The following is a 21,425-nucleotide window of genomic DNA, read 5'->3' on the forward strand; positions in this document are numbered from 1 at the left end:
GCTGCAAACAATATCGGAGTTTTGGTTGATTAGACCATCTGTTTCGAAGCAGGCACATTTAGCAATATTTTATAGGAGTGATTAACGTAATTCAGCATAGGCACCATATGTTTAGTTAGGCGTCAAATAGCTCATTATAGTTACCAAAATGGTAGCGAAGTGAACACACATAGTGCTTTCATTATAGCTTCTAGCCCTACATACTACTTTTACCCTTGATTCCTTGGATTTTTGCCCGGTATTGTAATGCTGATTCAATACCTATTTACAATGAGATTTTAATCTCAACCAATATGATCAATGTCATTTGATAATGGTCATACAGATAATCAGTAGGCTACACTCCAGACCTCAAGGTGTCGCACTTCTTTGGTTGACAATCCTTCCCCCTTTCGTTCGTCACGTTTCAACAACAACAATGGCGGCTTCCAGTTACACATGGAAGTGTTGTGAGGAAGAGAAAGAGGACGACAATGTTGCTGTCTGTAAGTCAATATTTGTTTACTTCTAGAACACATTTGGTGGTGTGACATTAATTTAAGAGATATACTTTGATTTCGCCGAGATAGTCATGGAGCTTCAAGGATGACGGAAGACATAGCCACGTGGTTGACAGCCCACTTAATGCACTTCATACCATACGTCTTTATTTTCCAAAGAAATACTCTGTAATACGTTTGAACTTTGGCAGCATTAAAGTGGTGCATTGTTTACTCAGATTAGTTTATCTCTGTATTTCATTTGCCTACAGTACAGTTCTCGAATGGGAACGTGACGAATACGGACCAACTGGATTTCAACTATTACAAGAATGTACTTGCTAGCAACCCAAGAAAAAGGAATCGACGTATCCTGGTAAAGGAGTAATGAATCGCTTATGATAACTTACATAAGTTTTATTAGTGGCAAGTTTGCAAAGACAAAACCCAAAGAAATGATCAGATTGAGCAAATGTGCTGCTAACATGTCTTTCAGGTGGCGGAGTCTAACAGATTGTCATATGTAGGGAACAACTTCGGCACAGGATCTTTGCGATGCAACAACATGTGCAAGTACGGACCTGTCTTTTTATGTTAAATTGGATGGAAATTGTGAAAAGATTGAGATGTAACACGACCGCTGGTTGGCTGGTGTTCAGGTACTATGTGGGAGTCCTGGATAAGACCAGCATGCAAATGGAAGTGCACAGTGCTCAACTCTTCAACATGCAGCCTCTCATTCCAGGTTTGTGCATGCTTGAAATCTGCAACCTCTGCAAATGTTAACTCCTCAACAGCTCTGAATATCTAAAACTTTACAGAGTGTCAGCCCTATTCAGTCTCTTATGTAGACTATGCTGATAATGTAATGGTTTGTACTGGTGTTCTACTGGATGTTTAAATTTCTCTCAGGAAACTATTGGTCTATCTATTAATCTATGGATATATCTGTCCGTACCATTTAGATGTCAGACTCATAAATCCAATGGCTCACTGTGTTGTTTTTCATAGGAGAATCCATGCCCGCTGATGAACCTGACACCAAAAAGTCTTACAGACATAAGGTGGGGTGCCTGCGTATACTATTCCAGTAGTTCTTGAGAGAGTAAGTGGATGCTGACACAGTGTGTTGTTGTTCTGACCTAAACAACATTTCTTTGCATGCCGTGTGAAGGTGGATTCTCTGATTGAGGCATTTGGAACAACGAAACAGAAGCGTGCACTGAGCTCTCGTCGGAACAACCAGGTTGCTGATGACTCTCTGCAGCAGGCTGTGGCCCAAGCTGCCAGTAACATTATTGAGCAGAAGGGCATAGAAGGTGATGCACATGTGTTTCACGTACATACCCTCTTACAAACACCCCCTTAGTAATAGTATAAATCAGGAAAGATGCTGTTTTAAGGTATTTGTATGTCTTGAATATTTTGAGCGGCTTGTCCATTTGTAATCTTTAAAGCGCTGTAGACTAATGTATGTGTTCATCTGTCTCCTTTCTTGGTCAGTCCTCCAACAGGAGGTGGCGGATTCAGAGGCTTTGACAGACACAGTGCTGTACCTGCCTGTGTGTAACCCAGAGGCAGATACAGAGGAAGATGTTTACCCATTTAATGAGTGTATCCTTTTGTCTGTCATTTCAGTCAATCCTTTAGTCAAAGTCAAAGTCTGCTTTATTGTCAATTTCTTTACATGTCAAGACATACAAAGAGATCGAAATTACATTTCCTACTATCCCATGGTGGAGACAAGACATATTTTACCAATTAGGTCCACAGACAAACATAACATTCAAGTAAACAATATAAAAAGTAAAAATAAGAAGGCACATACAATGAAGAAAATAAGAGCAGCAAAATTTGAGTTGCAATTGTGCATACAGTAGACAGTCAATATAATAGTGCAAAAGTCAGGCCAATAAATGGCTGAGGTAGTTCTGTTTGACCTAAGTATGCAAGTGGCATAGTGGTGCAAGTTATGTAAGAGCAGCAGAAGTGTGTTCAGAAGTGTTTTCAGGACAACAGGACAACAACAACAAGTTGCAAAGTGTGCAAGTGTACAAGTGGAGTAGTGCAAGTGGAGTAGTACAAGGCAGCCATTGTGGGTCCAACGTCTTTAACTGCATAAAGACCTACTGTTAAACTTTTTGTCAATTGTTCATTTTCAGAAAATAGTTCCAACTACTATATTAACTACGTTACTTATAAAGATGTCAGTTTGTCATGGTTTCTGTATATATTTGTGTTAATATGAATAATATTGTTTACCAGTATATTGTATTTCTATAATATTGTATGTTATTATTACAGGTTACAGTTTTAGTATAGTATATTTTTTTGTCATGGTTTCCTTACCTATTTTCAGTGCTTTCCGATGTAGAGTATGCTGCGCTGGAGCCTGTTGGAAAGAAAATGGCTGGGCTCACCTCAGAAGAGCTGCTTAAGATGAGAGAGCAGGGCTGGTATGAAGGCGGCACACATACACAGCACCTTGATATACATGATTTGTGCATAACTGAACATCTAACTGGACGTCGAATGAACAAATTCAAATGTTCAGTAGCAAAACTTTCACAGGCCCAGATCATTATTTATTTTTTATTTATTTGTTTATTTGGTAGGGACAATGCTATTTAATTAACAGACAAAAAACTGTAAATAAGCCGGAGTTAGCTTGTGAGTGCTAATTTCCATCCGTTGTCCCAAGCCAGTTCTTAAAAAGGCAGCCTAGAATAAAAGAGCAACCAGAAAAATAACCAGACCAAAGATACCCATCAGACAAGACAGTTAAGCAATATAACTCAGTTTTAAGCAGTGTTGCTCAAAGTTTGTCTACCTAATTCCTAAAGTTTGTCTACTGCCCTTAGGTCCCAAAACTAAGACCTGTAAAATATTTTTGTTAAATTCCAATGCTTTCGTATATTTTTTCACCCTTGATTTTGTATCATTTTTACATTTTCAGAAATGCCTTATCTTCGAGGCCATGTTTGGGCATTAATATCTGGAAAAGTATTATTCCTAGCCTGCCCAAACTTTGTACAGGGTACCCGCGGAGTCTTAAAAGTATTAAAAAGTATTACATTTCATTTTCCTAAATTAAGGCCTTAAAAAGTATTGAATTTCACCTCAAAGTCTGGAATTTTTTCACGGAGGTCTTAATTTTTCAAATGATCAGTAGATTTAGTCTAATATCCTCCATGAAGCGTAAATCACAAGGATTAAAGTTCTCCGTCGTGCACGGATTTCAAATCAATTTGATTTTAGAAATGTCATATTTGAGATCGATGCAGATCCGGTGAGAAAAAAAATAGGGGGGGGTCTATCACCTTTTCTTTTCCTTTTTTTAAGGCAACTACAAATATTAGGTCCGATGAATGAATGTAGGTGATGGTAGATGTTTAAAGACCTAATAGTGTTCTTGAGAACTTTCTGTGTGTCAATCAGAGATCGCTTGTCTCATTGGCCTGGGGCAGTTGCTTAAAAAAAAAAGAACACGTCTGGGGGACGGTCTAAAAGTTGGATTATAGTGACACAATCGAGACAGCTGATGAGGTTGCCCAATCCGTTTAACTTTTTTGGATATGCTATTGTGAGCTCTATGTGCGAACTCGGAGCCTGTGTTCTTTCCATGCATCAATGTAGACAATTTCTTACTATTGCGAACTCTTGTCAGGGGAGGTCATTCATTTTGGGTGTCACCTATGACTTGAACAGATAGTCTGCTATGCCACCCGATGTACTATTATTGTTACAGTTTTTAATCAATGGAACTAACATTATGTGTAAAGCGACGCAATATAAACCGTAGCCTATGCCTCCCGTCTGTTATGACATGTACAACAATGTTTTTCACAATTTGCGGCGGAAGGTTTTGACTGAGCGTGTTCACTTCAGAGCGTGAACAGTTCGCGACATTATTATTTTATGTTGAGTAAGGGGGGTCAGTCTTTTATGACGCAGACAGCCTTGTAGCCTATTTTGCTTAGGCCTCTTACGACAGTAGGTTGTGAGCGTATGTTGACAAAAAACATACATAAACATAAATGCGGATGAGGCAACAAATGGAAATATGAACAATATCTAGACTGTTCTGATTCGTTACTTTGATGAGGAAATGTGAAGTCTTGCAAACTTTGATTTTATATCAACTTGGTGTTGAATTGCATATTAACAAGAAAAAAAATCTCCCCTTTAAATACTTTTGGCCTGAAGTAATTCAATAAGAGTGTAAGTTAAAGCCTTGCTACAATATTGCTGCAGTAGAAAAGAACAGCAATGGCTAATCAGCAATGGTCAGGGATGGTATTGAAATATTATTTTGTTCATCAGGAAAACTCAATCTCAATCAAGAACACTCTCAATTCGCCTTATTCACATGGCGGCCATTGGCGGCTAAAACGAGGCTACAGGGTACATAAACCATAGGATTGTTATGTTCTATGCATTCACCTGTAGGTGGCATTAATTATATAGTAACTTAAGAGTACCCTGTAGCCTCGTTTTGGTGTTTATTTGGTGCTTTACTTTGCTGTTTGCATCTTTTAATTAAAAACCAATAGGTCGCGACCGCAAAAGGGGTGCTATCTCTATAGGTAGATATGAACAATGTATGACTTATGGCCTGAAATTTTTTTTTTTTTTTCACTTTAATCCCTGAAATCAACTAGGTTCTATTCCGTGTAAATTTTTCCATGAAGCAGGACATTCAGGGGCCGTTTATACGAGAACGATTGCGAAGGAAGACGACAAAATATTTTATCATAAGTGCCTTTAGTTTACACGGCGACCCCGCCATCGGGGCTTGAAGACGCAAAAATCTGAAGACTCCTTCCAGAGTGTAGAACCCGGGTTGAGTCTCCGTCTAAACGGCTAAACCAAAGATCCTTGATTACCTCTCTGGCTAAACTGTCAAATTAGAATGTCTGCGGCGTGGCGTGCGGGGTTCTATCACACCACCACCCAGCGGTCTGGAATGCATATCAATCGAATATCACATACTCTTGCGTCTTCATATAAACAAAGATTTCCCCTGAGAATGCTTTCGTCTAAGCGTGAATAAAAAGGCGAGGCGCCACTTCTCGTCTTCTCTTTTCATCGTCACTGTATAAACGTAGCCTCATTCACGTTACTACCGCGACAAATCTTTGCGTTGCCACTGCACTGCTGTCATGTTCATGTTGGCATGTTCAAACACTTGTAAATAGTAATTATGTGAGGTTTAATCTTACCTTTTAATATTATTTATTCTATCCGAATGGGTGCGATATAGGTATTAAATTTCATCTGAAGTGGTATTAAAAAGGTCTTAAAAAGTCTTAAATTTAGGTCTGACAATTCTGGGGGTACCCTGTTGTAGGTAGAAGACAGACATATTCTCAGTATGATTGGACCATTAAAAGTTTGTACTGCATGCCCAAGCTATTTGCAAAGCTTATGTCAGTGAACTAGTATGTTGCTAACTCCCCACAGTAGGCTGCTTGAAACACCGACTATCAACACACAGGACGAGTTGACCAATCACAGTCCTTGTAGTCTGCATCGCCTCGACGCGAAGTTAACATTTTTTGGAGGTGCAAGTCGAGCTACGGCGGAGGGGTCGGAGAGGGGTTCGCGGCGACGCAGAGGGGTCTGCAGGGGTAGGCAGTCGATTCGACGCATAAGCATAAAATAGGCTTTAGGCTCTAGATATGGAAGAAAGTGCAAAACTGGTGATATTGAGGATCTTGTAAACAATTTTTTGTATCCACATGGCACCAATCAATGTTTTATCTGCAAATACAATTGAGGTCTCTGCAACAAAGTAGAAACACAAAAATCAACATGGGAATAACTCCGTTTATAGTCATTTTGTGTATAAGTGGCAATGATGATGTTTCATTCAAATACTTGGTTACATTGTATATCTATGGGTTTTCATTCTTGGCCCTGAGGTAAAACAATGAGCACGTTTTCATGCACCATTTTGAATCAGTTTACTGCCCAAATTCCGTTTATGTCAATATTGTCAATAATAAATAATATTCAATATTATTTGATTGAGCATGCGCAGGCCTACAACACTCTTCCTTCTGGGAGCAGATTCCGTTTAAGGTGTTTTCATGACCAATATTCCAGTTAAAACAGGCATATGCTAGGGTGTGCAAATGGTTTATTAGTAAATCGAATATGCCCTTATTCGGTTTATTTCAATGAGAATAAGGTGTTTACAAGACACACGCATATTCGGTTTATTCCCAATCAGCTGATTCAAAACCGTTTATTGGCTGCATGGAACCGAGCTCACTGATTCCCCTCACTCCATAGTACTGAATCTGCTCTGTTGGCAATCCACAATGACATCCTCCTCTCAGTAGATACTGTTTTTTATGCCCTCTTAGTCCTTCTTGATATTAGTGCAGCATTTGACACCAATGATAACCTCATCCTTTCAAAAAGATTGGAGGATGAAGTTGGTTTGCATGGCCCAGTGGATAAATGGTTCATGTCCTATTTGAGAACTTTCTCAGTTAGAATAGGAAGCTGTTCTTCATCCTCTGCTCCTTATTAAGTGTGGTGTCCCCAAGGTTCAGTTTTTATTTTCATTATACATGCTCGCTCTCCCTCAGCACCATCTTTAAGAAATACAGATTTTGGGGAAGTGGTAGCACCGTACCACATTTGGGTCTCAGTACCCATGGGGACCCAGGTCAGATTCCAGCCTGTGGTCATGTTCTAATCCCAGCACATCTCTCTCTACGATTTGCTTTCTGTCTCTCTCTGCCCTATCGATATAAAGGCAAAAAGGCCAAAAAATATACTTAAAAAAAGAAATACAGTTTTAAATATCGTTGTTATGCAGATGACACTTCTACACAATTCTACCTCCCAGTTACCCCTGATAGTGCTTGTTCATTGGAAAATCTGTTCACCTGCCTTAATGACCTCAAAAGCTGGATGGCAAGGAACGTCCTACAACTCAACAAAAAGAAAACGGAAATAATCATTTTTGGGCCTCGTAGCTCTGTTTCAGACCTAAACCATTCACTTGGTCCCCTGTCTACACACTCTCACATTTAGTTAAAATCTTGGTGTTTTTCTTGGATTCATCTTTGAATTTTAATAAATAAGTCAGTAGTGTGGTGAAGGGTAGCTTTTTTCAGCTCAGAGCTATTTCTAAATTAAAACCCTTTGTTTCTTATAAGGATATTCACTCATGCCTTCATTACATCTACATTACATCTACTGCAATTCTCTCTAATTTGGTTTAACGCACTCCACACTCCACTGTTGCTAGACTGCACTACTAGTCCACTACTAGTCCAAAATTCAGCTGCCAAATTACTGAATGGAACTAAGAAGCGAGAGCACATCACTCCGGTCTTATCTCAACTACACTGGTTCTGTTTTTTCTCCAGTTAGGTTTTATTACTGATGTTGAGTGATGCTAGTCTCTGCTCAGTGTGTTTGTGTGTGCATGTTTTGCAGTCCTCAGACAGTGATGCGACATTTGGAAGCGATGCCAGTGGATCCAGAGGCTCGTGACAGACAGGCCAGATGTCTGTGGTACCTCTCCCTGCTCATTAAAGTGGCGCATCAGAAATTCATCTCCCGCAAATGTAAGTGGATATGCCTTCCTGTGTGATTTTAGGAAGCTGTCAAATTAAAATATTGGAAAAAAAAATTTGTGTTTAATTGTGAATAAAGATTTTCACATTCATGTTTCAGTTGGTTCTGAGGATGACTGTCCGAAGATCATTATAAATAAAGTGATGAAGACCTTCACAGTGGAAAGTTTCAGTCATGGCAGGTGCGTGTTAATTGCACGTTAACATAGTCTTTGTGCAATACTTACAGGGATTTTAGTTTAATGGTAATTTAACCATCAGTTACACAGTTATTCACTAAAGTAAGTGCATTGGATACATTATAGTCACTGCATCAAACATTTGAATGTTAAAATTAAAAAAAAAAAAATTTGCCACTTTTTGCTGAATGCTTTTACAGCATCAGGCAACTATTTTTGGCATCTTCATGTCTATTGTATATGGTCATGTGAAGGACATTCCCACCAGCCATCCAGAATATGCTGTTCAAGATATTTCATCAGGAGCCACTTCTGGGAACCCTGATCACAAGTTGTTCCATTCAAGTCTATGGCCATAGCTCAGAATTTCACCACATATGCTAAGATCTTGGTTCTATAGAGTTAGGAATGTGAATTTTGGGCACGTTTTCATGATCCTCAAACCCTTCTGACCATTTCAGGTACATTATTAAAATTTCTGAGCATTCCAGTCTGGAGAAAAATGACCTTTAATCAGGTGTGCATGTTATTTTTTTCTGCTTCGCGCCCATAGACATGAACTACGACGAAGTTGAACTATCTTGGTCCACTGGCCTGCCAGAGTAACCAACAAGTTTTTTTGGCAATTTGCAAATGGAGTGCATTATCAGCATCTGCTGGACTGGATGGCAAGTGTACCCTGTAGCCTCGTTCTGGCCACCGGGTGAATAAGGCAAATTGGGCTACAGGTCTTCTAAAGGCATATAGCATGTTTGAACGGGCACTGCACTAGTAGACTTCTTTTAGGCATGTTTATGACTTCGGAGGGATTTTTTTTCTCTCTGTTTGTCTTAGGGTCAAAAACGTTGTGGCTTCCTCAATGCGAATAAAGCTGGCCTCATACTGTTTGGCTCTGCTTCTACACATAAACCACCAGACTGCCAATCTCACCCGACTGCACCAGGACCTGGGCTTGCACGACAGCAGGTGTGTACTGTAGCCGCCACTGTACTGTTTGACCTTGCGCTCTCTCTTTCTCTCCCCCCTCCTCTCCACTGACAGCTCAGTGATCTGTTGTGTGTCATTGTTAATCTCTTTGTGTTTGACCAGCTATGCTTCAAGTTTGTGTATCTTGTATGTCATTATTGTAGGATGATTGAGGTAGCAAAGTCCATGGGGCTGAAGTTGAGTAAGATGCCCGCAGAGTGTGCGGACCAGGCTGGATTTGATGAACACAGGATCGCCACTCTACAGCTCCCCCTCATGAAGTATGAACGATTTACACAGACTAAAAAACGCAAGAAACTCAGATAATAGCTGCTGGGACGAATGTGGACTTAAGGGCCAGGATTGTTCCATTCATGCCCTAAAGACTTGTGTACCAATTTGTCAAGAATGCAGATATTGTTTATGTAAAAGTGTGCCAAATGAACACCTAATTCCTTTGCTTACATTATACTGTACCTTCTGGGGGGAAAACTGTCTGCTGAGTTGTTTATAAAATGATCAAAACATTGAAATGTCTTTCATTTACTGGGTCATATTGAAAAGTGAGCTCTCATACTATGCTAAAGACAGTCCAGTGAGCTGCAAACTGCATATATATCAGTTTTAATGAAACAAAAAGATAGGCACATTTGTAAAAAAAAAGATTTGTTGATAGTTGAGCTGAGACAAATACTAAGATAGTGGGTTCATTTTTACCAAAGGTAACCACAGGAGAGTACTTTGAAAAGACAACACGTTCAGTTTAAAATAGATTGCCGGTATGGAATGTTAGCATTGACACTGGGTCTTGATCAGTGAAACCTTGTAAACAACGACGTAGAAGGGTGCTGGTCCTTTGGCTCGGTGAGGTGTGAGTAGCCCAGGCAGGTGTCGTCTTGGCAGAGGCAGCGGGGCATGTTGTGGTTGAACTGCTCCTGCTGGCTGCAGATGGGCACTGAGGGAGACTGGGTCCCTTGGCGCACACGCCACTGCTGCTTACCTTCCTCAGGCCTCTGTAGGGCAGAGCGCATCACCCTGTTTGTGCTTTTATTCCCTCTCACCTCCACTATGTTCTTCTCAAGAGTTAGGAATGTGTTTTGGCACACCGCTTACACACTGCTGTACTGATGTGATCTGCTGGAAAGGCTAAGGCTCTTGACACTTCGGTACATTGGCCAGCAGACATTGCTGTATCTAGCTCAGGGACCACTATCACCAGGCCTGTTTTGCTTACCCAAACTTGGCTCAGTCATCATGCTGTGGTGTTTGACCACAGCTGTTCACAGCTTAATCACACAAAAAGGCAAAACTCTGTAAAATGGTTGCTCAGTAAGCTTCTTTCAACAGGCCAGGCCAATCCTGTCGTGCATATTGTTGTAGAGCTATCTGGGCCCTGCAGTGTCAAAGTGACATGTACAGTCAAAAGAATCTTCACAGGTCCTCCTCAAAGAACTGTGCAGAAGATGCTGCCGTTGTTATGGCAACCACTCTCCACAGAGGCGGTAATTCTTGTTGTTACAGCGATAGCAAGGTTTGTGGGATGGGCAGAGGAGCTGGAGCCAGAGGAGTCGTTGCTATGGGGACGGGGAGGGGGGTTTTCCAGGGCCCAGTGGGGGTCAGGGCAGCCGGATCTGGTAAACAAACCAACAGTACAGGCTGGTTATTTCTGGAAACCAGATCTGTCTGCTCACTATATGAAGGCAATCAGAATTGTGAAACAGAGTGAATGCAAACTAGTCTGGGTGTTTCTGTCTCTAAACTTGTGTTGGCTGTGAGGCAGTGGTGGGGGGGACTGACCCGTGCAGTGAGGGGCTGAGCAGGATGTTGTTGAGCAGCATGCAGTCATGGTTCCCAGGGTCCAGTTGAATCTGGGATGTGGGGCTGGACGGGTGGCGCTGGAAAACAAGGTTGTCCTGTACCAGGCCTCGCACCTGCTCCTCGATGCTGATCCCACAGCCCAGGCCAGCCTGGACTCGGTTCCTCAACACCTGCACCATTCATATATATACACACACACACACACACACACACACACACACACATAATGCATTCAAAGCAGGAGACTGATATGGGCATTCAGTCATCATCACTAAGAAAGAACTTCATTGTAAATATCACCTATCATGTCACTGGCTGTTCCCTCCCTTACTAACCTTTACGTCTGCATTGTCTGTTGCTCGGATACCACTACGCCGGTTTCCCACAATATCATTCTCCACAATCAGTCCGTCTCCACAGTAACTGACCCCATGGCCACCGTTGGCATAGACACCATTTCCGCGGAGCTCCACGCGGCATTCCTTGGCCACGGTCACTCCAGCATGGGCATTCCCGCGGATGCAGTTGCCCACCAAGCGAGTGAGCTGGGTGCTCTGCAACACGGCCATGCCAACTCCTCGGTTCTCCCCCACCATGTTGCCGACGATGTTCACACTCTCACAGCTCTTCACGTACACTCCCTCCGCTACAGGAAACACACACACAGGCATCAGCATAAGCATATACTTGGGCTTTTAATTACTACCTTTTCTTACGTACACAGAAACACAGAAATGTCGATCAATGACCTCCATTGTGGCTCATGCAGTTGCTCTCGACCAGTGCAACACTGATTGGTCGCCTGGCAGAAAAGCGCTCGTCCTCGCTGTCGAGGTCATTCTCCCATGCAGACAGCTCGCCTTCCTCATTCAAATTTTCTCCTCCAACTCCTCTCTCTCCATCTCTCTCGGCCCCCCTGTCCACTCCTCCCTCTCTCCCAGCTCCAGGCTCGGGGTCCTTCCGGCAGAACAGAGCCAGCCCATACATGCGATTATGGGTGATATAGTTCCCCAGCAGCTGAGGCAAGCTGGACGACATCACCCACACACCGCAGCCATTGTTTCCTAGAGAGACAGAGAGACAAAGACAAAAATGCACAGCTACATCAGCAATATTAAAACATCTATTCAATGCTCAGTGGGATTATTTATATGTCCAGCAAGCACTACTAAACAGATTTGTGGTCACTATTAAAAATGCAGTCCAACAGGAAGTCCTGAGACAGAGAGTGAACAGGAAATGCGTACCATAGATGTGGTTTCCTTCGATGAGGCCCCTGCCCCTCTCCCCCACCACCACCCCATCAGAGTAGCCGTGGCAGATGAAGTTATTCCTCAAGACGGGATCTCCACCGCGTCGGATATCTGCCCCGCCCCACTGGTTCTCACGGATCACGTTGTCTACAACCACCCAGGCAGCAGGGAAACAGAAATGAGACTAGTTGGGGAGAAGGGACAAAATCATACAGTACAACATTTAACAAGAGGGGGGGTCAAGAGTCATTATACCAGTGATTAGGCCTCGGCCATTTTCATTCACAGCGATGCCTGCTGCCTGCCCTTGGAAGATGTGGTTTCCACTGCACCACAAACACAAATCATTACATCATTACTATCATATACAAACCAACTAACATATAAAAACACCAGTATTTCTTGAGCTGTTTTAATGTCATGTTAACACTTGAACTGTTTTAATGTCATGATCATGTCATGTCATGCTCATAACTCCCACTATACCTGACCACAGGATTCCCATTGAACAGTATGTAAACTCCGGCCTCCTTGTTGCCATAGATCTGGTTGCTACGGATAGAGCCTTTGCCGTTTCCCAGAACAACAATCCCAGAACGCAGACCACTGTGTATTCTATTGCACTAAGGACAAAGAGCAACAAAAGCAGCAAGTGAGGGAGTGAACAGAGGCAACAAAAAATAACATGACAAGTAGAAGTGTAATTCCTCATGAGACAATAATTAAAAATATGATGACTCTTTCATGAATTCTCAGCTGCAACCATCGGGAGACACAGTAGGCTCATGTATGCTTTTGAGGGTCTGGCCTGCATTCCTGAGTGGGATAGCTGTTCACATCACCATGGTGACAACATAAGGCTCTTACTAAGCAGTGATGTCAAACAGCTGCTCATAGCCCTGCCTGAAACTTCATAGGGCTGCACTCTAGTATACAAACTGTCGCTTAGAGATCCATTATTAATGGAGGTGTGACACAGGCTCAAAGTGGAGCTGTTAAAAGAAGTAAATATAACTCATAAGAGGATTACAGATGCACTGGTTGTTAATTGAATACCAGGATGATGGGGTTGGCTCCCTTGCGGATGTCGAGGCCAGCTTCAGCATTAGAGTGGATATTGTTTTCAGCAATGAGCCCCTGAGCAGAGAGGCGAAGGAACACCCCCGAGGCTCTGCACCCACTCACCTCGTTACCCAACATCACCATCTGAAAGTGGGAAGGAGGGAGAGAGAGATAACAATTAATAAATGACTCAAGAGGATGACAGAAGAAGAACGGAACGAGGTAAACCCATTGCTGTGCCAAGGTGCAATAAATTATGCACTGGAACTTGAGCAAATTACCTGTCCACTCCTTGTGCTGTAACTTACATAGGAACTGTGTGTGTGTGGTGTACTTGGTTTATGGTGTGTTGTTCTGAGCGTAGCACCCTACCTTAGCATTCTGAATGCAGCGGACGGCGTAGTGCAGGCGGGTGAAGATGTTTGCTTCGAGGCGTGCGTGGGCGTGGTTGCACATGTGCACGCCGCCCTTGCCATCCCGCAGCAGGCAGTGACGCAGCACACAGCCGTGCACCGCCGCAACCAGCATCTGTGCATCGGCATCCGTTTGCAGCTCTTGGACCAGGGAGCGTAGCCCAGGTTCCTCCCTCTCCGCCACATCCCCGCGCTCCCACAGGTGGGCCAGCCCATGGGCCTCATAGGAGAGCAAGTACGCCAGGTCCGTTCTTTTCATCCCCCCAACCTCCTCGTCCTCTTTCTTCAGGTCACCCTCGATCCATCCATCCTCCAGCAGCGTGCCCTGGCTCAGTAGCGCTCCCTTTCCCCCTCTCGGCCCTCCTCCTTTCTCTGTGTCTTGACCGGTCCAAGACTCCATGGGGATGGGCCCTCCAGGGGGCATAGCTGTGGACGGACTGTTCACAATGCCCTCTTTAAGGGCGTCTGTTGGTGTCATTGCCACAGAGTTTGTTGCCATAGTTTTAATAAGTGCAGCCAGATGCTTGCAGGCCCAGTTGCGTTCAGCAACAGGTGGGCCTTCCACAGTCACAGAGGCCTGGTCGCTACCACTGAACTCACAGCTGTCCATCAGGCTCAGAGCCACGCCCAGGAAGTGTGCGGAGGCTCCCTGAGCGAATGAGCAGAAGCGTGCCTGGCATGTGCCTGGACCCCTCACCTGCATCTGGGCACCCTCGAAGTTACAGTTATCCAGCTGGACATGACCTGCTGATGTCTGCACATACACACGCACACAAACAATAAAATAGTGTGTGTGTGTGTGTGTGTGTGAGAGAGAGAGACAACCATGGGAACATGAAGGACAGTTCTTTCCCATATGTGTAAACTTCCACCTCTTTCACTTTTTCTTTAAATTAGAGCTAAATCAGTTTTATTACATTTAGTTTTTACGCTCTCAGCAAGTTGGTCTCAATAATTCATTTTGATTTGTTGACATATCTTTTTTACCACGATAGATGCAAGGTAACATCAATATGCCTAACTTATGTGCCATTCGTAGGATAACCATGTTAATTAACAGAAATAAAACATCAAAAGAACTTTCATTGCTGTAGTTCTCTTACCTTGTAAACCACAGGGGAGAACCAAGCTGGCATCAACACCAAGTTGCAGAGTCGGGCAGTAGGGCACTGCTGATCAAAGCTAACCAACAGTGCCACATCGCCCAACTTGCCCACACCCACAATCTCCACAGGCACCTTGAGGGACACCTCAGCTTGCTCCTCATAGAGGCCCGGCTGGAGTGCCACCCGGTCGTAAGGTCCTGCCACCGTCAGCGCTCCCCTTAAGGTCTCGAAGTCACAGCCGGCACCGGCCCCCACACGCCACACGCGCCTGTCTTTGCGCCTGCGGAACAGGGTAAGGCAAGCAGAGGACTGCAGCTCTGGAACATTCTGTGCCCATGTGCGGCTGGCCAGGGCGTGCTGCCGCAAGGCCTCTCTCCAGGAGGGCGGCTCCAGGTTGGGCCAGCTGGGCCAGTTGGGGTGGCGACACTCAGGACAGCCCAGGCAGAGCTGGCGCCAGCGGGTGGCATCCAGGCTGAGGACCAGTTCGCGCCACGCCCGGCACACCTGGCAGCACCTGCCCAAGTCAGGAAGGGGCAGGTAGGCCAGGATCAGCCGCCACAGCTCCAATGGCAGCGCCCCCATCTCCATCATACTCCTGCCCTCTTTCCTACAGAGACGCCGTCTGACAATTAATCACTTCATTCAAATTCATTAGTCAGGTAAATGGTTCACTAAGAAAGTCACTATACCTGAAGCCCCTTGAGGATATCACTTGTCAGTTTAAATCCCAGTGGGTCAGGTGTTAAGGAAGTTCCATGACATTCAATAGATTGTCCTCATCTGATAACAGAAATGCATGCAGCATTGATAGGCCTTTTGAGTTTTGTAGTTGCATGGAGTTTTAACTCAAAACAACTTCCTCCTGGTAGGCTAAGCCTGAAAACTGTAAGGACAGTTATTCTGTTGGCTTTGTAAGTTGATCACTGAGCAACCTCATATCTCCTTCAAAGTAAGCAAGGCGAGACAATAGACAACCTGTCTAAAATTCCAAGTAGGTGCAGGCAATTCTAAGGCAACCCAGATGAAGTTGTAAACTTGATAATAGAGCAGCTCCAGGGGCTTCAATCTCCAAACTAAACAAAGCCAAAAGGCTCTTCTAAGGTTTACCATTTCCTCTGGGTTAATTAACCCAGATCTGCCACTTAACCATCTACTTGGAATACACGCCTACATGCAGTGTGAGAGTATCCACACATCAGGGCAGATGGCATCCAACTCTGGAATACATAGGGCAGTAACCAAGACTGTTGGATCCAATGTCAGCCTCAACCTAAGTTTTTAAAGTCCTTATGAGTAAATGTTAGGCTACTTTGTCCTACATTCCTCCCTGTCAGACCATTATACATTCTATCCTGATTACTTAAGTGAGCACTTACAACACAACTCCGACTCTGACTGGATTTTATGACAGCAAAACCTTAGGCCTATTGCACAAATCAACACACAAATTTCACCTCTCTCGTTCAGCATTTTCTGATGACGTTTGAGTAAAAGGCACCTCAAATTCAGCTACATTTTCTTTGGTCCCTCCTAGCGCATGTGATCAGTCTTTCCTGACAAAAAAAAAAAAAAAAAAGATTACAAACACAGTTAAGTGGGGGGTCTCGCAGCGCAACAGGAATGAAAATTACAAATAATGTTTATGCATGACGGCTACGTCGATGTCTAATGAAAATATCTGAACAGCATCTAGATCCACCACACTAGGAAAAACAAAAACCATTCATGCAACTTTGTAGCCATCATGCTGCCCACTACAATTTCCCGTGTAAACAACGATACAATGTTACAATACACATAGCCTACGTGAGTAGCAACGACAAAAAAACAAACTTGCGTCATTCAAGTATGCGTTTAGTCTTAATACCGTTTATGTTTTCTTTCGCCGACCGTCATTTTAGTCGCTATAAGACCTCAATCACTCATTCCAGGCATACGGGTTTCCTAGTTGCATTCAAGAACTGCACACCGAGCAAGGACGAATCGGATGTTTTTCCTTCGCTTTCTCCTCCGGTTTACGACGAGACGTAGAAACGGGGGCAGGCCAGTATGTGAACCCAAAGGGAGTATTCTCGGAAAAAAGAGGCAGGCGACCAGTCTCCTGAAAACGATTAGACTACAACCGGTGCAACTTCATTATCGTTCTCATGATTAGCACTCGAGGAAGAACTGCAAGGTGAGGTGCCAGTTGTTGTTGACGAATGACGATATGGTTTAAGGGAGATGAACAGTTACTCTGGCTGGGCAGGGACAGAAAAATAATAGATTCATGGAGAGAGGACCAATCCCCATTACTTAAAAATGAATGTTAGAAACAGTTATCCTAACCAGAACTTGAGTCTAACCATTGTGATTCAGTTGGCTTAAAAACAAAAAGCATGTCTCATTATGTGATGATGGTGTAGGCCTAGTTCATTAGTTTATTTTCATGATCTGCAGAGGGAATCAGAGAACTCTGGGTACATTACAATGGTGGAGCTGTACATAGCTCAACACTACCATCTAGTGGTCAACTCTGCTGAAATCATAGGCTGAAACACAGGAGCGGGGAGTGGATTTGATTTTTCATTTATGTTACGTTCTAATTAAACGCATATTGTCAGGCTTCAGCGTATATCATGTTTTTGGCCACGGATTTCTGTCGTGTTAATGAATAAACTGTGAATCCGACTGTAAGTTAACATGCATTTATGTGTAGCCACCCCCACTTAGCGGCAACTTTAACTGATAACCTCTGACCTTACAGATGATGTCATCACGCATATCTAATAACATACATTACACCACATCTCCACGTCTCCCCTTTCTAGAATCACTGGGTGGACTATTTCCTCAGACCGTAGAGGATTATTATGCTTCTTTAAGGTAAGGTTCAAACCAGTCAAGAGCTTTCACAGAAATTCCCAGTTCAGCTAGTGTAGAACGGAGAATGTCATGGTTAACAGTACCTAAGGCTGCAGATAAATCTAGTACACTTAATATAATACTGATAACTGAGCAGAGGACTTAGCTACTCTCAATGCTTCAGTCACAGACAGAAGAGCAGTTTCAGTAGAATGTATGATTCAGTAGAATTCTGATAAAGGAAGTCACATAGGCCTACTTGCTTGGAGACCACTTTCTCCAAAACCTTTGACAAGAAAGGAAGAAGGGAGACAGGTCTGTAGTTCTTCACGAGTTGGATAAGTGTACTTTTCTTCAGCAAAGGTGTAACCCTTGCCTGTTTAAAGGTAAACTATGCAGTATTGGCAATTTCCTTACTGTTTTCTTGGTTTTTGCTTCTTTTTCGCTGGCTTTGTCGTCACTAATGTCTGAGAAACTCCATCGCTACCTTTTTCTATCCGGTGCCTGGCGTGTATGTGTATTTGAATGCAGTAAAGCAATTTGTTACACTCGTTATACTTCCTGACACTGAGGCCGTCGGCCTGGCGGCCCACAGTTGCAAGGGTGGTTTTTCCGCTCACAGGCGTTAGGGGGAAGCGAGACGGCCACCATTCAACCCGAAAAAAGTCATATAACCATTCCAATGACTGAAGCTGGTAAATTAAGCGAAAAAACTTGCATATTAAGCTAAAAAATCTGCATAGTGTGCCTTTAAAAGAAGAAAATATTCCAGAACTGAGCGAAGTATTAAACACATGTGTGACAGCCAGTAGAACAGCAGGTGCGATAGACTGTAGAAGAATGGATGGGACAGGATCCAAAAGGGCATGGTGTTGGACGACTTCGCTGTTGAGAGACCGCTTTCTCATCAACAGGAGAGAAAGAGTCAAACGATGCCATCATGCTATCCTTATAGGTTCATTAAACTGAGCACTTATTTTAGCAACTTTTTCAGTGAAAAATGTTGCAAAGTCATCTGTTGACAGTGAAGTAGCTGATGGCGGTGGTGGAGGATTGAGAAGAGACTTGAAAGTTGAAAAAGTTTTCTACTGTCAGTGGCGCTCTCAATCTTGCTCTGATAGAATGCCTTTTTTGCAAGTGTAATAGTGGTAGAAAAATATGATAGCAAAGACTTGTAGTTACTAAGATCATTCCCATCTCTTACAAAAAATATTTGCTAGTATAGGCCTACTGACAAAATGATAGGCTGAAGATGATGTGCTGCTGGCTAACGTGAAGGTTTTAGCTTCTACCAGCTAACGTTAACATTTATGTAACTCCTTGTGACCTTGCTCAACCTTGTATGGTTTTGTGATTTTAATAGGCTAACAATACTGATATAAGTTAACTTTAAGTCATATCTGACTATCATTAACCATTCATTGGGCAGCAAAATTGTTCGGACGAACAGTGGCATGGTTCATTGAGCTCACCCAGCTAACGCTTGCGAAACTGAATTAACCTGTTGAGGAGTGAATTCTTTAAGACAATGCCATTCCCCAGAGAATGAATTATTTTCCTGGCTCCTTCTAGAATTCTACGCGAACGTTCTATAGTTTCAGTGTTCTTAAAATTGTTTAATGGCAGAAAAGTCCCTGAGGGTAATTGTTGCGTCATGTTATAGAACCTTTTTTGAAAACGATCTAATCACATATTTGTGATCGTACTCCCAGGGGCCCAGCTGCATCTGATCACATATTTGTGACCGTACTCCTCAACAGGTTAACATTATTCTATTCTCAAACACCATCTTCAGCCTAGCATTTTGACAGTAAACTCAACAAACATTATATTTTTAAACTCAACAAACATTATATATATATATATATATATATATATATATATATATATATATATATATATATATATATATATATATATATATATATTCTATATTATTATATACATTATTCTAAAGTTTTACTTGTAAGTAGCCTTCAGTTTCATTTGAACATATTTATCTAACACTATCTATCTTTTTTCTTCTACATGTATTTCTATTAGGTGCCACCTCACTCTACTGGATGGTGGAGGATCAGGCTGACTGCAACCGTACTGAATGGATGGCAGGGAAGCACAGCACACAGGAATTTCTAAATGAAGAAGAGTGAATAAATGCACTTGGTTTTCAAACTGATAACAAGTTGTCAATGGTTATTTATGCAAGCTTGTGTAGGCTAAACCAGACATACAGTACAGGCCAAAAGTTTGGACACACCTTCTCATTTCAATGCGTTTTCTTTATTTTCATGACTATTTACATTGTAGATTCTCACTGAAGGCATCAATGAATGCAAAGTGATTTGGCCCACAGATGAATATTTGTCAAGTTACAGTATGGCTTGCTGAATATGGTATTAAATATAAAAAAAAATAGCAACTTTGAAGAAACTAGAATATAAGACATGTTTTCAGTTATTTCACATTTTTTTGTTAAGTACATAATTCCACATGTGTTCATTAACAGTTTTGATGAATCTACAATGTAAATAGTCATGAAAATAAAGGAAACGCATTGAATGAGAAGGTGTGTCCAAACGTTTGGCCTGTACTGTACCTAGGCCTAGCCAAATGTATCCTGGCTGTAGATAAAGCATATGAATTTCCCAATATTTTGCCAGATTAATAGTGGTTTACTGCGGTTTAGTATGAATTGAAATACCATTAAAATCGCATTGATCTTTAGTTTGGTTATAATTTCAACATTGTTTAAATATTCATTTTAATTGAAATTCTGCTGGTCTATAGTTAATAAATCAACATTGTTTCAATATTAACTGAGGGTGCAAACTGATGTTAAATCAACATCGAAATCCGACATTGATTCAGTGATTTAACGTTGACAATACAATGTTGATTCTACATAGTTTCAATGCCTGTCTGCTATCAGTCTTGGCTCAGCATTCCCCGTGGTATATGCCGAAGAATCGGGCCATAAAGATAATAAGAGCCAGAAAGATTTTGCTATCTGGATATAGTGCATTTGCATGGACTGTATTAACTAGCATTCATTTACGAGGAACTGCGAAAGTGTGTTTGCTCAGGTGCGGTTCACCAACGGGAGCAGATAGTGAAATACAGTATGGTGCGTTGAACTAGACTTGATCCAAGAATACTGTCCATAGCCTGTTCATTTGCCATATTTTTTTATTAAAATGTCACATAAATCAGGCCAGGAATGATTTATTAACAAATGTTCTCAGTTGCCGTGTCTCACCTTAACGTACATCCGAAACACCAAAACACATTTTTGCTAGATGCTGCGAGCCCTAGGTCAAAGGGCACCAAATTATATGTGTGCCCTCACAATGGAGTTCCGAGTCTCTGTACCAAGTTTTGTCTTGAGAAATAAGAGTGTCGCTTAGATATGAGCAAACTTCCTGTAACTCTAGTGCCCCCTTAGATAGATAGATAGATAGATACTTTATTGATCCCTGAAAGTGTTGTGAATCAGAATCATTTCTGTAAATGTACATACTGTGTACTTCTTATGGTCATTTGTGATTTTTGTATCCATGTGTATCTCTTGTGTCTTTGGTCTGTGTATAGAGTATCCTTGAATTCAAAGAAAGCCTGTCTAGAGGCCTTTTGCCTATCACCAGGTGTGAAACGTTAAATTAAATGTTTGTAGAAACAGTATGTGGCCAGGCCTCTGAAGAACTTCCCAG

General features: G+C 42.4%; 2 protein-coding genes and 1 long non-coding RNA gene across 5 annotated transcripts; 2 read left to right on the forward strand and 1 right to left on the reverse strand.

The window, feature by feature from the left end:
• Positions 1 to 378: 378 nt before the first annotated feature.
• Positions 379 to 9,751, forward strand: polr1e (RNA polymerase I subunit E). The gene is made up of 12 exons (XM_048248311.1): positions 379 to 485; positions 752 to 855; positions 976 to 1,052; positions 1,139 to 1,224; positions 1,491 to 1,543; positions 1,654 to 1,798; positions 1,983 to 2,093; positions 2,839 to 2,935; positions 7,938 to 8,068; positions 8,178 to 8,259; positions 9,091 to 9,222; positions 9,387 to 9,751. Exons 1-12 carry the CDS (start codon positions 419 to 421, stop codon positions 9,547 to 9,549), a joined length of 1,248 nt encoding a protein of 415 aa, XP_048104268.1. The 5' UTR covers positions 379 to 418; the 3' UTR covers positions 9,550 to 9,751.
• Positions 9,752 to 9,830: 79 nt separating this feature from the next.
• On the reverse strand, positions 9,831 to 16,882 carry fbxo10 (F-box protein 10). Of its 3 annotated transcripts, none has more exons than XM_048248291.1 (13): positions 16,742 to 16,882; positions 16,373 to 16,427; positions 15,564 to 15,654; positions 14,872 to 15,481; positions 13,728 to 14,522; positions 13,350 to 13,499; positions 12,780 to 12,916; positions 12,549 to 12,619; positions 12,288 to 12,440; positions 11,790 to 12,104; positions 11,376 to 11,686; positions 11,020 to 11,210; positions 9,831 to 10,853 (listed from the first exon to the last, which is right to left on the reverse strand). In XM_048248291.1, exons 4-13 carry the CDS (start codon positions 15,463 to 15,465, stop codon positions 10,667 to 10,669), a joined length of 2,904 nt encoding a protein of 967 aa, XP_048104248.1. In that variant the 5' UTR covers positions 15,466 to 15,481; positions 15,564 to 15,654; positions 16,373 to 16,427; positions 16,742 to 16,882; the 3' UTR covers positions 9,831 to 10,666. The 3 variants fall into 3 exon arrangements, with proteins under 3 accessions (XP_048104248.1, XP_048104240.1, XP_048104256.1); XM_048248283.1 differs by having other exon boundaries at positions 16,329 to 16,427; XM_048248299.1 differs by having other exon boundaries at positions 16,329 to 16,422; positions 16,742 to 16,881.
• A 30-nt stretch (positions 16,883 to 16,912) lies between these two features.
• LOC125297820 lies at positions 16,913 to 19,878 on the forward strand. The gene is made up of 3 exons (XR_007194114.1): positions 16,913 to 17,050; positions 17,685 to 17,739; positions 19,762 to 19,878. It is a non-coding gene; the product is annotated as an uncharacterized LOC125297820 (long non-coding RNA).
• The last annotated feature ends 1,547 nt before the right edge of the window (positions 19,879 to 21,425 follow it).

Source organism: Alosa alosa, chromosome 1, assembly GCF_017589495.1.
Source record: "Alosa alosa isolate M-15738 ecotype Scorff River chromosome 1, AALO_Geno_1.1, whole genome shotgun sequence".
Taxonomy (NCBI): Eukaryota; Metazoa; Chordata; class Actinopteri; order Clupeiformes; family Clupeidae; genus Alosa; species Alosa alosa.

Excerpts from the sequence above, each read along its gene's own strand:
- polr1e (XM_048248311.1), top strand. The coding sequence starts at position 419 with ATGGCGGCTTCCAGTTACACATGGAAGTGTTGTGAGGAAGAGAAAGAG. Across the intron at positions 486-751 it reads GGACGACAATGTTGCTGTCT|TACAGTTCTCGAATGGGAAC; the intron begins GTAAGTCAATAT and ends ATTTGCCTACAG. Across the intron at positions 8,069-8,177 it reads GAAATTCATCTCCCGCAAAT|TTGGTTCTGAGGATGACTGT; the intron begins GTAAGTGGATAT and ends TTCATGTTTCAG.
- fbxo10 (XM_048248291.1), bottom strand. The coding sequence starts at position 15,465 with ATGATGGAGATGGGGGCGCTGCCATTGGAGCTGTGGCGGCTGATCCTG. Across the intron at positions 12,441-12,548 it reads TGGCCGAGGCCTAATCACTG|ACAACGTGATCCGTGAGAAC; the intron begins GTATAATGACTC and ends GGGTGGTTGTAG. Across the intron at positions 12,105-12,287 it reads CGAAGGAAACCACATCTATG|GAAACAATGGCTGCGGTGTG; the intron begins GTACGCATTTCC and ends CTGTCTCTCTAG.